At 39.4% G+C, this 18,755-nt stretch overlaps 1 protein-coding gene across 2 annotated transcripts in view; it reads left to right on the top strand.

Moving 5' to 3' along the window:
• pde4bb (phosphodiesterase 4B, cAMP-specific b) overlaps nt 1-18,755 on the top strand; it is a 152,140-nt gene that overhangs the window by 30,612 nt on the left and 102,773 nt on the right. For both annotated transcript variants that reach the window (XM_056473792.1, XM_056473778.1), the window contains exon 2: nt 1,231-1,356. Coding sequence is in view for 1 of the 2 variants with exons in the window: in XM_056473778.1 (XP_056329753.1) it covers nt 1,315-1,356 (42 nt within the window). In the remaining variant the exon portion in view is untranslated. The remainder of the gene's footprint in view (nt 1-1,230; nt 1,357-18,755) is intronic.

Here is an 18,755-nt window from a genome sequence, read left to right as displayed (position 1 = left end):
TTTTTTTAAATATTTCCCAAATGATGTCTAAATTTTCACAGTATGTCTGGTAATATCTTTTCTTCTGGAGAAAGTCTTATTTGTTTTATTTAGGGTAGAATAAAAGCAGTTTTTATTTTTTTAAAAACATTTTAAGGTCAAAATTATTAGCCCCATTAAGCTATATTTACAAGTTATATCTACATAACAAACCATCATTATACAATAACTTGCCTAATTACACTAACCTGCCCAGTTAACCTAATTAACCTAGTTAAGCCTTTAAACGTCACTTTAAGCTGTAGAGAAGTGTCTTGAAAAATGTCTAGTAAAATAATATTTACTATCATCATGGCAAAGATAAAATAAATTAGCTATGAGTTGAAATTGACTTTACTATGTATTTTTGTATAATAGTTTGGAAAATATGTCCTGTGAGACATTTAGTTCCTAAACATAGAGCAATTACAATAAAAAAAGATTTTTGACTCTTGTTACATTTTTTCTTTAAGCTGTCCTCGATGGATGAACATTAGCCAGTGGGGTAGTGTCTTTTTTGTCTCTCCAGGTGGTCACTCCCACGCATATAGCATTGCTGACCCAAAAACTTACTTTACAAAATGTAAATCATTGTAATGTTCTCTTTGAATGAGAGAACAGAATAATTTTCTTGTAACTATGAAGTAAATATTCTAGCCTACAAGACTGGTTACTCAAAAGTCTAATTCAGGCCATTTTTTTTTACCTTATTTCTGCTACTTTTTTCACACATAATATATATTTATAAATATTTTTTTCTAAAAACAAAAGCATGTACATTAATCTTTCTCATATTTTAATGTAGCACAGTTTGTGCTGAATACAAAAAAAAAAAAAAAAACATGTTGGCCAATACTGTAATAATTAGCTGAAATAAGTCAGTGCATGTCAAAACATCCTAGGGGCCCCAAAATTACCTCAGTGAATTACTCAGTGTATTACTATTTTGAACATCTCATGCTTCCATGTTTGTAGTTATTACTGATTTTTATCCATATCCAACACATGTTGTGGGCAGTTTTACTCTTTTAGGGGGCACATACCTACACTTTTAATGTCAAATTGAAGGTTATGACCATTAATTTTTATTTAATATTTCTTTGTTATTTTACAGGAAATTAACATAAAACTTGAGAAAATAGTCACATTTTATTAGGAAATCAGGCTAATGGTTTGATGAAGTTATGTTAATATTTTTTCTTCTGATTACAGTTCACTGCAGAAGTTCATTTTTATGTCAGAAGAAAATTCCAGGAGACAGAAAAACCTTCTGAGCTGTAGCTACCAGCAGAGAAGATGAGGAAGAGCCGGAGTGTTTTGACAGTGACACCAGTTGATGTGAGATATTTTACATTTATTTAATTAATAACGCTATGGCACCTATTGATCTGAGACATTGAAAGTTCAAAAGCATGTTCAATTTAATAATTGGAGCTAATGTTATGTTGTGATTTATTTCTTCTGCACTCCAATTGGCACAGAGGCCAGTGCTGTATATGTTACATTAGCATTAGTGTGCTTTCATTTTAAAACTCACACCTTTCGCTACTATTACATCTGTCACCCACATTACTCTAGAGCCATGATTTGTAGCATTTGGTTGCAAATAAGAATTTTTGTCAAACAAGATTTATTGAAAGACAACGGTTGAAAAACAATCGATTTGCAATTGAACAGCTTTTTTCAATGTTGGTCACAGCCCCACGCTCTACAAATTTGCATCTTTTTCCTACTGCTTAAGAGGTTTATTCCACTGAACAAAAAGTGGCATCATTCCTGTTTAAAACCTGTTCAATTCAATAGGTAATGTGCACAAGATATGATTTCTATGCAAATCACATGTTTGTATGAGTTAATTTATATTAGTTAATAACCCAGAATTGAGAACCACTGCCTTACAATACCTGCCAAAAGCATGTTGGCAGTAACAAATTATGCATTAGTCCATAAGGTTTTCATCAAGGTAACAGAGAAAAAAGTTGGCAAATTTTGTTAAACTGCTCAGGTTTGCCCTTCAAACAGTGCCAGTATTTTTTTCCAAAAATAATACTAGTACCTTTTTGGCAGTAGTTATACTGTATGTGTAGCGAGTGGGCTGGGAGAGCCATAAGGGCATGCGAAGCTGGTGGTGGGAGTGTTAACGACGATTTTCCCACTTTTATCATTGTGGGAAAATGTACTTTTTGGCGTTACTGTCTAATTTACTAATAAGCAACCAAATTTTAAGGTATTGATCACTGAAATATGCTTGTATATTACCAGCATCAGAGACTCTTAAAGCAAGGAAGCCTACCCACTTAAAAAAAATTTAACTCTATAATGCATTTATTTAATTATTACATATGTACATTTTGTATATTTGTATTTTATTTATAATTACACCCTGGCATGTATATTTTTTGTGTTGTAAAATGTTATTTGCTGTTTTTTAAATAAATATTAAAAACATTCAAAGCAGATGAATAAAATGAACTGAAACATGAACTAACTTTAAGCTGAAGATTTAGAAACACACCCTATACACTACAGACAGACTGTTTTGAACATATTTGCTTTAAAATTTTGTAATTAGTGGAAAACTGAAGTACTTTAATAGAATCGTATTCAAACACTGAACACAACAACAAATATCTTTATATTTTCTGGCGAGTTGGAGCTAAATTATGTTTCCAGACTTGAGTAAACCTTATGATAATTAAGCAACCTGTCATTATGGGGCTCCTCGTTCTTTCGCATTAACTGATAGCAACTCGCCCGTATCTGACCCTGAATACAAAAGAAGGAGGGGGTTAGCACAGCTTACGGACAACTACTAACATAAAAATAATCCTGCTGGATGTTAAATAGTTATTTTTGCTAACGAATGGCTTGAGTTAGCGGATCTTATGCTGTTGGCTGCACACCTTACTGTAACCTAACGTTGCAAACGCTTCGTGTAAGACACATTTTCTGCACAAATTCCTTTTAAATGCTGATTTATTTAGGCTACGTCAGTTTTACAAATTAACCAAGCGAACAACATGTTGTTGTCCAAATTACGGCAAAGTTGACAGTGAAAATGTCATCTGATGTCCTGAGGCTGTCATGTTTCTGCGACTGTAAGCGAAACCGGAAACAGCGAAGCATTGCTTTGGAGGGCGCTTCCTGTATTCAATTCCGCTGTGAAAAAGGTCTATTACATTGTTTAACTTTAACCTATGAACATAAAAGAGCTTCCTGATAGTCTGTGAGACATGCGTGTGTGACTGAAAGCACTCCAGATGATCCCACAATAAGTGGCTCCAGCGCAAAATATCCAGAGATGACTGTAATGAGTACATTTTATGTTTTGGGTGAACTAATCTTTTGAGAAGAATTCCAAATTAATTTTGAATATTTTCAAGTTGAAATGTATAGCGCAGAGTTGTGTTTTACATAATATTTTGTTTTATAGTAAACGAATAAGCCTACAGTGGAACCGATAACGGTTACATAAAATTATGTAAACTTGAGAAACTTGGTTAACAGTGCATTACAGCGAGTCATGGCTCATGGCAGCCCTCACTATAGACACAAATTGCATCTTAAAGCCAACAGTATTTAACACTGATATTAAATAAACATATACTCAGTTGTTAAAGAACCCCTATTATACAAGGTCATATTTTGGTTTTGATTGTCTCCAACAACAGGCTTATATGCATGCAAGGCCAAAAGACTCTTTCATTGACTTATAACATGCACTTATTTTTACGTAATTATCCCAAATGACTCCCATATGATTTGTTCAGCAATTCATTAGTTTCAAACCCCTCCTGTGCATGATGCTAATCTGTGGTGATTGGTCCTAAGACCCAGTCTGTTGTGATTGTTCGACATAGTTGAGCGTGATAGAGAAAGAAATGTCCACCATGGTTATGAAGTATCCAGAGTACACAGTATACAGTATGTGTAAGCCCCATGCAGGAATGCATTAAAGCAATGCAGTTAAACACCAGCATAGCATCAACAAACGGCAGGGGATCGCAAGGTCAGAAAGGCATTTAAAATGGTAAATGAAGAAGTAGGTGTCACATTTACCATGTGGTTTTAGAGACAAAATGTGAATAGCCCCATAAAGATTTAACCTAGGAGATACATTACAAGCACTGATTTATAATAGACAAGTAATTTCAAGCTGTGTGGAGTGATTACAAGTTTTAACACACAATTAAACACATTTTTTGCAAACTACAGAAAACGGGGCAACCATTTTAATCACATTTACAGGTTGTTATCTGGAGGAAAAAGAAATTGCATTATATAAATTGTATAAACAGTTACTGATAAAGTCTGACTAAATCCCATACATTAATAGTCTTTTCTGATCATTCCTTTAGTAGCAAACCGCCAGCGAATCCTGCGTTGCAGGGTAGGTTATTGTATCAATCATCAGAAAAATGACAGAAACAAACACAGCTCAAGGTTGGCTATACTGAGGTGTTGTTGGAAAAATGTTGTGAATCAATCTTTGCGTTATGATCAATCGCCCCCCCCCCCCCCCCCCCCCCCCCCCGCACTCTGCTAGTGTTTTAAAGGGCATCTAGGTTAGCCCTTTTTTCAGATTTAATATAAGTGTTTTGCGTCTTCAGAATGTGTCTGTAAAGTTTCAGCTCAAAACACCCATCAGATTTTTTATTATACCTTTTATTAAATTCCTATTGATACATTTTTGCACTGGGTGGCGGTTTTGGTGTACTGCTCCTTTAAGGCTAGTCCTCCCCGCCCACCATTTCTGCATGCCTTAATCTCCTCCCTCGGCTGCGTCAGACAACAGACAGACTTAAAGGAAGCAGATCTCACGCGTTTGTGAGAAATACTACAGGAAGAACTTTACCAATGAGCATTTATTTATAAATTGTATAAATTGTATTTATTTTAAAACATTTTAAACATGTGAAATCAATCAATTCGGTGGGCGGGGGGACCGCACTCCTACGTAAAGTTGTGTCGATCAGAAAACCACTCCAATTGGTCCACCGTTTGTTGCTAAATTGAAAAAAAAAAGGACTGGGTGTGTTTATATCACCCCAATATGAAGGTCTATACACCATACATGCACATATGTCTGTCCAAACAGCTTGAAAAGTAGATTTTTCACCATAGGTGCCCTTTAAAGGAAGGGCTGGTTTACGTTTACCAGATGTGGGGCCTCATGTATCAACGCTGCGTAGGCACAAAAACTTTGCGTACGCCAGATTTCATGCTTACGTTTGGATTTACTAACGATGAAATGAACGTGAGAATGTGCGTTGGTCCACGCCAACTTCATGTCTGGCATACATGCATTTCTTGTGTGTGTTTTATTTCCATTGGCGACTCCTAGAGGCAATTATGTTAAATTGCACACTACAAAGTGTTTTTGAGCCGTGCAATGGCAGCTGTATGAGACGGGATAATCCGCATATCTAGCAGGTATATAAGGTTTCCATACCATGCAGTTGACCAGCCAAACATTAAAGTGCAATTTGCAGCGATTGCCGGTTTTCCCAATGCAATTGGAGCAATCAACTGCACGCACATTGAAAAACATTTCCATTCAATAAATGTGCAAATAATATGTGATGCTCAAATGCGCTTAACATAATACACACACTTATTAATGATTCCTACTTGTCTTCCTTGTGATGAAAAGTAGGCAAAATCTGATATGTAGTGGGGAAAAAAGATGGAGTTCATCAGATGCTGGATTCGAACCAGGTTCATGATCAATCATGTCAAAACATGTTGCCATATGCTTTACTAGCTACACCACTCACGCTGCTTTTTGCCGCTCTCTTTAGTTATGTTGTCTGTCAATCAAACGGTGATGGGCGGAAATCACTCAACCAGCTCATTCCACTGTGGTGTGCTATTTGCACAAATAGACTAAATAGACACTACAAAATTTTACACCTTTACATTGGATCATTTCTTTTTTAATTCACTCACAGTGCAATGTTCAGACCTCACTGCGTTAACCGCGTCAACTAAACTCTCCCACTCTATTTTTTTTTGGTATTAATTCTGGAGGATAAACTTGCAAATAACACAGATTTTCTCCGGTCTACCTCCGATAGGAGCACCTCTAATTCACATTTTGTGAAGTTTCTGCTTGCTTTTGCCATTGCCCCTGGCATTTCATATTTCTCAATGTCTTGTATCGATATCTATACAAGCAAGCAAAAGATTCAAACACAAGATGAATCATTTATTAACTCTGAGTTGACTCTTTCCTTTAAGAATCAATAGTTTTAAACATGGTACACTTTCATATTTAAACCTCAGCGGGATTTTTTCTTTCATTTTGAGCTGTTACACACTGCATGAATGGTAATTTTCAAAAACCCATTATAGGGGTGCTTTAAAAAGATACTTTCTGTGAAAGTCATGGTTTATTTACTGCAGTCAAGCCAGCCATGGTTCGGAAAAACACAGTCAAGGTAGCTGCGGTTCATATTGTGTTGCGCAATTATATTTATGATTACAGTAATTTCAGGAGCAACACGGAGAGTGCTGTTCAGAGCACTCGTTTCGCACAGTATAGAGATATTATACCGAGATCTCAGTTTCCTCTTTTTTTTTCCTGCTACGTATATTTATTAAACATTTTTATTAGCACTTTTTTGTGCTTTTATACTGGAAGTTCTGTAAATGCATATTTTTGTTTTAAATGATTTTATAGCAGATCGAACAGAAAGAATATCTTGGCCAACTAAAGTAAAATGTCAATATTGTTGAATGCAATTTTATAAAACATGGTTTAACCATATAGTATGGGCCGTTCTGTATCAGACCTGACAGTTAATTGATTATTAATGGTTTATTATTATTAGACTCATTTTGAATGAGTTTTTTAAATGCAGCAGTAAAAAGGCTTCATATGCCGTATGCTAATATTATGGGGCATCCTGTATCAAACCTGACCATTGATTTATTCTACAAATTTTAAATGGGGTTTTGAAAGCTATTTAAAGACACATTTCTTTAAAATGCTGCAGTAAAAAGGCTTAATATGAGGTCTGCACATAGTAAGGGATGTCCTGTGTCAGACCTTTCTACTTATTTTAAATGGGGTCTTTATTGCAATTTAAGGACACATTTTTCCAAAAATGCTCCAGTAAGAAGGCTTCACATGACATACGCATATAGTATGGGACATCCTGTATAAGACCGGACTATTGATTTATTCTACTTATTTTAAATGGGATTGTAATATCGTTCGTTGTTGTGGGAAGAAGAAGACAAGGTTGGCGATTCAGGTAAGTAAATGGTTTTATTTTTAAAGAATATCGGCACGACAACACTTGTAGCTGTGCATGTCTGCGTGTGTGCTCTTTCCTCTCCTGGCTGCTCCATCTTTTCTGGTTAAGAAATGTGTCTCTCAATCCCAATCACTAGAACAAACAGGTGTTATTTATTAGCCGCCGGGTTCTCTCTCCTTATTGGGTGTTCGATCATGCTCACCTCTCCACATACCTCCACCGCCCGCGGGAAGCCATCTGGCCTGCAGCCCCTCCCATCTGGGTGATCTGCGCATTGGTATCTTTCATGCGGTGGAGCTACTGGAGAGGAGCATGATCTGAACAGAGGACAAATTCCCTGCCCAGGAGGTAATAACGAAAAGTTAATAACGGCCCACCTTGTAGACAAACACTCTATTCTATGATGCTGTACTTAACCTCACTCTTACTGAGTTTTTGACTAATGTACAGCACCGGCCGAGCAAAGTCAGGAGCATGCAATAGCGGCCCCCCACAAAGTATAGATTTTACCAGGATGAAGGCCTGTTGCCACTGCTCTGACCATTGGATGGTATCTGTTTTTTCCTTTTTAGTGAGATCAGTCAATGAGCTGACGAGGGCCGTTTAATTAGAAACAAAACACCTGTAATATACGGCCAGTCCCAAAAACTGTCTCACCTCCCTTTTGGTCTTAGGTCTCAGGCAGGTTGCAATAGCTGCAGTCTTATCAATTTGGGTAATCCACACAGAACCGGACCGAGCCATTAATCTTGGGTACCAAGAGGATCGGGAAGGCGCAATCACTGTGGGATTCTTCTACTACACCCATTTTCAGCATGTTACTTAATTCTTCCTGAATCAATTTTTTCTTTTGTTCAGGCAAGCAATACGTCTGGGTCCTAACAACCACGCCTGGTTCGGTCTCGATATGATGCTGAATCAAGTTAGTACAACTGGGCAGGGGTGACAACACGTCAGAATACTCATGTTAAAGGTGCTGGATATTGATGAGCTGGCTCGCCGAGAGATGTCGGCCGGTGATTTCTGGCCCCAAGTTATCCTCATTGGTAACAAGCATAGCCAGCATCACCTCCTCTGGCTCCCTCCACTGCTTCAGCAGATTAATGTGGTATATCTGATGTGAACCAGCCTTGTCCGAATGTACCAACTCATAATCGAGATTGCTGACTTGTCGTGTAACCACAAATGGCCCTTGCCACTTGGTGAGTAATTTAGAGCTGGAAGTGGGTAGCAGTACAAGAACTTTATCTCCCTGTGAAAAGTAACGCAGTTTAGTGCCCTAGTCATATCGGCGGTGTTGGTCATTCTGAGCTGTTAGCAAATGCTCCGTCGAGAGCCGCCCCAGTGTATGGAGTTTTGCTCTAAGGTCCAGAATATATAGAATTTCATTTTTGGTGTTTGAAGGCTTATCCTCCAAAGCTTCTCTAACGGCATTCAGCACCCCTCGGGGCTGTCTGCCATAGAGTCGCTCAAAGGGGGAAACCCCGTGGAGGCTTGCAGAACCTCCCGCACAGCTAACCGCAAGGGCTCCAACCACTTATCCCAATTTTTCGCATCCTCGTGTACGAACTTATGGATCTTGGATTTAAGAGTGCGATTAAATTGTTCCACCACTCCAGCTTTTTGTGTGTGATAGGCGCTGGTGCGAATCAATTTGATGCCCAACAATCTGTACAGTTCACACTTGATGCGTAACAGGAACACAGGGCCATGGTCAATGAGAATCTCCTTTGGGATTCCCACTCGGGAGATTATATGAAACGGAGCTTCTGTTTTCTTTCACTCTTTGCCAAGATGTTACAGAGAGCTACAGCTTCCGGGTACCGGGTTGCGCAATCCGCTAGGACTAAAGCAAACCGGTGCCTGTGTGTGGATCGCTCTAATGGCCTGATAAGATCCATACCAATTCTCTTGAAGGGGATATCTATAATTGGTAGAGGGCACAATGGCACTTTTGGGGTGGCCGGTGGGTTTACCAGCTCACATTCACGGCATGCAGCGCACCATCTGCTGACATTCCTGTGAAAAATCGGACCATGAGGTTATTTAGTATGGCCGCCTGACCTAAATGTCCGGCCATAGGATTAGAATAAACTGCCTGGAAAAGCATTTTCTGATGGCTCTTTGGTACTAATAATTGGGTTGAATCTTCATTTGTTTGAGTGTCTAGGGTCGTTAATAATCACAAAATATGGAAAGGAGAGGGGCCGATCAGGCTGAAGGCTTTGCCCATCAAAGACCTGCATTCTTTTAAGTGCATGTCTCAGTGTGTCGTCACACGACTGGTCCAGGGGAAAGTCTTTGCAACGGAAAATTCCAGGCCCTCCCCCTGAGTCAGCGCATGACGTCACTGTTCAGTAGGTTCAAAATCATAGGTTAGACCTCAAAGTTACAGGTGCCCATGCTGTTAATTTTTATGCCAAAATTACTGAGACTTGCACTTGGTTAAACTTAAAGGTGCAGTAGGTGATTGTTATCAGAAACATTTTTTTGTTGTGTTAGTAGAAAGTCTCTTCACATTCCAATAGTGATGATTAAAATTAATGATGTAAATGTACTTGTATGTATTTTTATTTATTCTGGGTAAGGCACAAAACAAAAAATTTTTCCACTTAATTTTTTGGGCTGATAATTCCCATAATTCTGATAAGTTGCCCAAACTGTCTGTCAACAAATGTAGATTTGTACATTTGCGCATCTGTTCACGCAGACAAATCAGCCGTTTGCGCGTTCACAAACACAAAAGAGTGACGGCAGTAAAAACAAATGCTGAATCAAAACATTTTAAAATCCTGAATCCATATTGGAGTAACTTTTGCATGCTGGAGGAATGATGACACCATGGCTGAAGTATTTCTTTTAGACAGGTAATGTTACAGTACGTTTAAAACTATTTTAGTCACGCAAAGCTTATGTAGATTGTGTTGTCTTATGAATGAATCTTATGAAGGAGAAGCACTTTAGCATCGAGAGCAACACCATGTAAGTACATTTAGACTTGTTTTCAGTTGCTGTGTTTGGTTAGAGAACACTTAGACTTGTTTTCAGCTGGTTGTGTATGGTTGTAGGACATTTAAACTTGTTTTCAGCTATCTGTGTATGGTACTAGAAAGTTTACCCACTGTTTCCTTGGTTACGTTTTCGCGCCCCCCCACTGCAGTTTCGGGTGTTTTTACTCTCGAGGCGTGTCCAGCTGAGCTCAATCAGCAAAGTGCTCAGGGGTGTATATAAGCAGCTAGTATCACCGCGGCAGCGGTCGCCTGCAGCCTCGTGTGAAGGCCGCCTCGTGTGAAGACCGACGAGAGTAAAGACCATCGACTCTACCTGTGCTACTCTACCGTGCAAAGACACCGACAAAGCACTTGAGTACTTTTACTTTATTATTTTACTTTATATCTGCACTCATTATCGTTTTCCTTGCACTTTTATTATGTGTTTACTAATTCCTGTTGTTACTAACACTCACAAAGCACGAGAGGTACGCTGCAGGTGCAACCCTCAAAACCTTCGATCAATTCATGTATCTTCTATTTCACAACTCTCTCTCTCCGTGGGCCTCTGGAATTGTCAATCTGCTGTTAACAAGGCAGATTTTATTACCTCCATAGCCACTCATTCTGAATATAATCTCATGGCTCTAACTAAGACCTGCTTGAGACCGGAGGACACTGCTACACGTGCAGCTCTTTCTACTAATTTCTCTCTTTCCCACACTCCTCGTCAGACAGGTAGAGGGGGTGGGACTGGACTACTGATTTCCAAAGAATGGAAATTCACTCAGAGACCGTCCCTGCCAAAAATTAGCTCCTTTGAATTCCATGCAGTCACCATTATCCACCCCTTCAACATAAATGTGGTTGTCATCTATCGCCCACCGGGTACATTAGGTCACTTCTTAGATGAACTGGATGTTCTTCTCTCATCTTTTTCTGATTATGACACTCCCTTGTTGGTGCTAGGTGACTTCAACATTCACATTGAAAGACCTCAAGCTGCTGACTTTGACTCTGCTTGCCTTTTTTGAACTCAAAAGAGCACCTACTTCTGCTACTTACAAATCAGGTAATCAGCTAGACCTTATTTACACTCGAAATTATTTTGCTGATCAAACACTAGTAACTCTAGTCTCTCAACATCCACATTACTCCTGAGCCACCACACACTGTAGTTGCCTTTCGCAGAAACCTACGCTCTCTCTCACCCAATAGACTATCCACCATTGTTTCAGACTCTCTTCCTCCATCTTGCAAACTCTCTGCACTTGATACGAACAGTGCCACTGATACACTCTGCTCCACACTAGCATCATGTCTAGACAGACTATGTCCTCTTACATCCAGGCCAGCCCGTGCCAGTCCTCCTGCACCCTGGCTCTCTGATGTTCTCCGTGAGCATCATTCAAAACTTCGGGCTGCAGAGAGAATTTGGCGAAAAACTAAAAATCCTGAACAGCTCATAACATACCAAACTCTTCTGTCCTCTTTCTCGGCTGAGGTTACTTCTGCAAAGCAGTCATACTTCCGTCAGAAAGTCAACAGTGCCACCAATCCTCGCTTACTTTTTAAAACATTTTCCTCCCTCCTCTATCCTCCTCCTCCACCCGCATCCTCCACACTCACTACTGATGACTTTGCTACATTCTTTTGCACCAAAACTGCAAAAATCAGTGTTCAATTTGCTGCACCTACAACAAACACGCAAGATACACCACCAACACCACACACACTCACCTCTTTTTCCCAGCTCTCTGAGTCTGAAGTGTCCAATCTCCTGCTATCTAGCCATGCAACCACTGTTCGCTTGATCTCATTCCCTCTCATCTTTTGCAAGCCATTACTCCTGCAGTCATACCAACACTGACTCACATAATTAACACATCTCTTGACTCTGGTTTATTCCCTACGTCATTTAAGCAGGCTAGGGTAATCCCACTGCTAAAGAAATCCAACCTGGATCAAACGCTACTTGAAAACTACCGACCGGTATCCCTGCTTCCATTCATGGCCATGATTTTGGAGAAAGTAGTGTTCAATCAAGTCCTGGACTTTCTTACTCAAAACAACCTCATGGACAACAAGCAATCTGGCTTTAAGAAAGGCCACTCAACTGAGACTGCCCTGCTCTCGGTCATGGAGGATCTCAGACTGGCTAAAGCAGACTCTAAATCATCTGTCCTCATCTTGCTGGATTTATCAGCTGCTTTTGACACTGTAAACCACCAGATCCTGCTATCTACGCTTGAGTCACTGGGCGTTGCAGGCACTGTTATTCAATGGTTCAGATCATACCTCTCTGACAGGTCATTCAGGGTGTCTTGGAGGCGAGAGGTGTCCAACCTACAGCATCTAAACACTGGGAACTCAGGGCTCTGTTCTTGGGCCACTTCTCTTCTCCATCTACACGACATCTTTAGGAACAGTCATCCAGAAACATGGATAATACCCAGCTATACCTCTCTTTTCACCCTGATGATCCCTCGGTTCCAGCTCGCATCTCAGCCTGCCTGTCCTTTCCGAAAACGGAAATGCTTGAAGTTTCTGCCAACCCGACTCTACACCATAAGTTTTCAATCCAGATGAATAGGGCAACCGTTACTGCATCCAAAATGGTAAAAAGCCTTGGAGTAACGATTGATGACCAACTAAACTTCTCTGAGCACATTTCTAGAACTGCTCGATCTTGCAGATTCGCACTCTATAACATCAGAAAGGTCTGACCATTCCTATCTGAGCATGCAGCTCAACTCATTGTTCAAGCTCTTGTTCTCTCCAAACTGGATTATTGCATCTCTCTACTAGCTGGGCTTCCAGCTAATTCTATCAAACCTCTTCAGCTGCTTCAGAATGCAGTAGCACGAGTGGTCTTTGATGAACCCAAAAGAGCACATGTCACACCGCTACTCACCCGTATGCACTGGCTGCCAGTTGCTGCTCGCATCAAATTCAAAGCTCTGATGTTTGCTTACAAAACAACCTCTGGCTTTGCTCCTTCTTATCTGCTCTCACTTCTCCAGATTTATGTGCCCTCCAGAAACTTGCGTTCTGTGAATGAACGTCGCCTCGTGGTTCCATCCCTAAGAGGGAAGAAATCACTTTCCCGAACTCTCGCATTCAATCTGCCCAGTTGGTGGAATGAACTCCCTAACTGTATCAGAACGGCAGAGTCACTTGCTGTCTTCAAGAAATAACTAAAAGCTCAACTATTTAGTCTCCACTTTCCTTCCTAATCTTAACTGCCTCTCTGGCTATACAACTGTACTCTCTCTCTCAAAAAAAAAAAAAACATTACTAATGCTTTGCTTAGACTTTACACACCTGAAACTTGTCTATAGCACTTATTCACTGCTGCTCTTATAGTTGTGTAAATTGCTTCCTTGTCCTCGTTTGTAAGTCGCTTTGGATAAAAGCGTCTGCTAAATGACTAAATGTAAATGTAAATATATGAAATCTTTCTGTCAAAGATTGATGTGACTCTTTTGAATTTCATAAGGTACCTTTTACAGCATCAATGGTGTAGATTTTTTTTAGTTAAATAACAAAGCATAAGTAAATTAGTGCAATTTCGCCTAGCTTACTTTACCGAGGTGAAGTTGGTTTTATATTCATATTGGTTGATTTTTGGACAAAGACAACCTGTGATGCGGTCCCTATATCGTTTACCATGCTACTTGAATATTCGGTCTGAAATAGCATGTAAGTATGGCTTATTAATAAGTGTAATTCCTGCATGCCTTGAGAGAGAGAGACAAATTATCTTTGCATGCGTGAAATATTGCACATTATGAAAAGTTTTCCTTGCTACAAAACTGAAAACATTCTAGATATAATACAGTTTTTCAATTGGAATTGTAGTATTATAAAGTACCATAAATTTTTCTAACTGGCAAATAATATGATCTAGTGGCTTGTCTACTGTCATTATTACAATGCGCGTTCGTGATTTCAGGAAGCATGACTTTGAACGGCGGGGGAGGGACTGTGTTTTTATAGCTATTATGCTAATGGTTAGCATTTTGGCAGATCACTACTGTACCTTTAAACATGATTAAATAAATATAGAATTGGTTACTCACCATTACTTTGATGATGGAAAATCTTTTTGAAAATTATTTTTCATTGAATCTCTGCTGTTGCTGCGCTGGAATTTGAATATGCACCAAACAATGGCTCTCATGGGCACATGAATTTTTTTCTTCAAGGTTCGTTGGCCAAACATAAATATTTCCATTTTGTATAATACATTTTCTGAGCACAATTTAATATGTTTGGTGAATATATATTTTTAGTTTTAACTTCAGGGCATCAGCTGAAATTAATACAGTGGATTTTTTATGGGGCTAATTATTGGGAAGTAATTTGTTGAGTTACATAGGGATAACATTAAGTCTCAATTTAAAAAAGCAACAACACATACATATTTAATAATAGCCTAGCTAAAGATAGCATTCTTTGTTCTTTCAGTAAAGTAAAGCATTGTGCAGGTTTTGGCCAGATTACTCTGAAAGTGGCAGACACTTTCAGTTTAGAATTGTATGTACAGAGGTGCATTGAGATTGACCACTCTTTTTGTTCAATTCAATTCACCTTTATTTGTATAGCGCTTTTACAATGTAGATTGTGTCAAAGCAGCTTCACATAAAAGGTCATAGTAAATTAGAACAGTGTAGTTCAGTTTTTAGTGTTGAAGTTCAGTTCAGTTTAGCTCAGTTCAGTGTGGTATAATAATCACTACTGAGAGTCCAAACACTGAAGAGAAAAATCCAACGATGCGCAGCACTACAGATCCCAAACCATGCAAGCCAGTGGCAACAGCGGAGAGGGAAAAAAACTTTACTAATTGGCAAAAGTGAAGAAAAAAAACCTTGAGAGAAACCAGACTCAGTTGGGCACGACCATTTTAATTTCTCCGCTGGCCAAACGTCTTGTGCAGAGTTGCAGTCTCAGTGGCGGAGGCTAGAAGCTGGCCTCAGCGAAGACTCGTCTGTCTCTGGAGCGACACAGGAATCAGTCTCATGTTCTCCACTCCTCCATGACCACCACAGTAGCTGCTCAGGATACGGCCGGGTCCAGGATATGGAAACCTTGGGATCATCTCGTCATTGGTCTTTTATTGAATCAGTGACTCTGCATAGTCTGGGGGCCTTGGGAAGAGTATCCCCAGGTGGAAATGGAGAATAAAGAGAATAATTAGTGTAGCTGCTGTTCATAGTGTGTATAAACAAGGCGCAGAAACCTGTGTGGAAGCCCGCTAAGTGGTGCACTGAATGTATGCTTTACTAAACAGATAGGTCTTTAACCTAGTTTTGAATAGGGAGAGTGTGTCTGAGCCTCGGACGTTATCAGGAAGGCTATTCCAGAGTTTAGAAGCAATAAATGAGAAGGCTCGACCTCCTTTACTCGACAGAAGCCCTGAGTTTTGAGATCTTAAAGAGCGAATTGGATTGTAGCAAGACAGAAGGTTGGTTAGATAAACAGGAGCTGGATTATTTAAAGCTTTGTAGGTAAGAAGTAATATTTTAAATTCAATACGAAATTTAACAGGCAGCCAGTGTAAGGAGGATAAAATTCGGGTGATGTGAGCAAATTTTCTAGACCTGGTAAGAAATCTGGCTGGTGCATTTTGTACTAGCTGAAGTTTATTAATAGAGGATGCTGGGCAGCCAGTAAACAGTGCATTACAGTCGTCCAGCCTAGAAGTCATAAAAGCGAAGAGAAGATACTTGTTGGTCATCCAGTCTTTAACATCTTTAATACACTCAGTTAGCTTGGACAGTTTAGACGTCTCGTCAGGTTTAGTTGAAATATATAATTGAGTATCATCTGCATAGCAGTGAAAGCTGATCCCATGTCTTCTAATAATGTCTCCCAGGGGTAGCATGTATATTGTGAACAGCAAACGGCCTAAAACAGATCCTTGAGGCTCCCCTTATTTTACTGGGCTGACTTGTGAAGGCTGTCCATTAACATTCACAAACTGGTAACGGTCAGCTAAGTATGACTTAAACCATTGTAGAGCCTGTCCCTGGACATCTGTAGACTTTAAGCGATTAATGAGGATACTGTAGGACTCAAATGGTCCATTGCATGTTCAAAAATTGACGGAGATCCGAGTTGAAAATTAAGAAGTTGAACCCTCAAAATGTTTGCAGGGTAAAAAAAAACAGCATTGATTTGGAGAAATTGACTGGTATTTAAATGATGACTAGATAGATTTCAGATGCTGAATAATTAGTGCCAGGCATGGGGTTCTACGATATGCAGTCTGGGGAAAGTCAAAACTCTTGGGATGAAAACACTACTAGTGAGTGAGGAGGATGTCTGAGACTATTATTTTATGTAATTTTTTTCTTTATTTAATTTTGTACGTATGTATACATGCATGTTATTGCTTTATATTATTTAAGTTATTACAAAACATGCACTTTTTTCATTTTTGAGTTTAAGAAATGAATACCACTATTATCTAGTCCAGTGTTTCCCAACCCTGTTCCTGGAGGCACACCAACAGTACGTATTTTGGATGTCTCCTTTTTCTGACCCATTAACTTCAGGTGTTGGAGTCTCTTCTGATGTTATGATAAGAGGATTCAGGTGTGTTTGATTAGGGAGAGGTTGAAAATGTGGACTGTTGGTGTGCCTTCAGGAACAGGGTTGGGAAACACTGATCTAGTCAATACATCATTATTTCTTTTCGGCTTAGGCCCTTTATTATTCTGGGGCCGGCACAGCGGAATGAACCACCAACTTATCCAGGATATGTTTAATGCAGCGGATTAAACCAGGCCTTTCCAGCTGTAATCCATCACTGGGAAACATCCATACACACTCATTTACAAACACACACAACTGACAATTTGTGCCACTGCGCTGCCCTCTAGTCAATTCAAGTCATGTTTATTTCTATAGCACTTTATGAAATGAAATATGGGTGAGCCTAAAAAAATCAAAGATTCACAGAGGTATCTTGGCTATATGGTGGGTCTGATTTCACATTAAACAACCTATTTTCTCCCATTAAATTAATATATATCCTGTCGTAATAATGCTGTAAAATTATTTATTATATTAATTATAAATTAATTTAGAATTTTTAAAAGTGTGAAGACATTTTGAAACTGTAAAAGATTGCAAAAAAATACTAATGCGTAAGTTATGCTAGCTCATGTCACCACTCAAGAACAATTAATTAACGTTTTTTTAAACAAATAAAATACCCATAAGAATATCCTTTGTTTTTTGTTTATATGTGTTTTATAAATCAGCGTTAATTTCATTATCAGAAATGGTTTTATACAAACAGACTCTTGACTATAATAGAATACTAAAATAGATATGCTCTTCTCTCTATATCCACTTTTAATATCTGACTGACTACAACAGCTCATCTAGCACTGAAGCAGCACCAAAACTGGCTCAAATAAAGCAATATTTAAGACCACCTGTGTTCACAAAAAGGAAAAAAGAAATGAAGGACAACATTGAAGAATTTGTTGCACTTGACATGAGGTCAGTGAACATTGTGGAAGGCAATGGTTTTTAGAGAAAAAAACACACACACTTGAGCCAGGATATTGTCACAGCCAGGCCAGGTTCTCCGCACTCTCAATCATCACAATCACACTGATTCTTTTCACCTGCGTTCTAATTAGCCCTGCACCTGCTTGTCATTCCCTGAAAGGACTGCACTCTCCTCATGGTCAGTGTATCAATACTAGTTGCTTTACCTCGTTGTTCTGCTGTGATCTCTAGTGTCTGCCTCTCTCCTCCTTAGTGTGACTTCTCCTGGTACGTGTCTGGTCTCCTCCATTGCTTTATTCACCATATGCCATTCTCCAGTCATCACCATCAAGCCTCAACATTCCTGTCATTATCTCCGGTAATCTGTTTATACTGCCATCCTCTTTATTAACTGTTCATGCTTATCATCCTTGTCGGGTTTCTTATGTGACAGAAGGCCGGACCTTAACAGCCAGGATGAGCAGTAATGACCCATTTCAAATTCCAGTGAACTCGATCAAACAGGTCTTGCTGACACCACAATCACCACCACGGAGCACTTCCACACAATTCCTTTTCCGACTGTCAATGCCAGCCTCAGGGTCTGGCCAGCACCCTACTCAGGCTTGACAGAGGAGTGCAACGGTTTCTTTCTGCAATGTTTGCTAGTGTTTGAAATGCAACCATTACTATATCCCACCAATGCATCAAAATTGCTTTCATGATCTCTCTGCTTACAGGCAAAGTGCTGCAATGGGCTGAAACCCTATGGAATCAATAACACTGTTCACCCAATATTTCCGAGAGATATTTGGTTGCTCGGGTGAGCATGACATGCCAAGAGTTCACTTAAGTTTTGCACCCTTGCAGCAGCTATCCTGTAGGATGATAAACTGCCATCATGTTGATAAAGTGATGGAGTCGATCCATCTGCGGATTGGTTTACTACATGAGAAAACCATTGATCTGTTGGTTCTGG

This window comes from Danio aesculapii, chromosome 2, assembly GCF_903798145.1.
Source record: "Danio aesculapii chromosome 2, fDanAes4.1, whole genome shotgun sequence".
NCBI lineage: Eukaryota > Metazoa > Chordata > Actinopteri > Cypriniformes > Danionidae > Danio > Danio aesculapii.
This window is presented reverse-complemented; position numbering and strand designations above follow the sequence as displayed.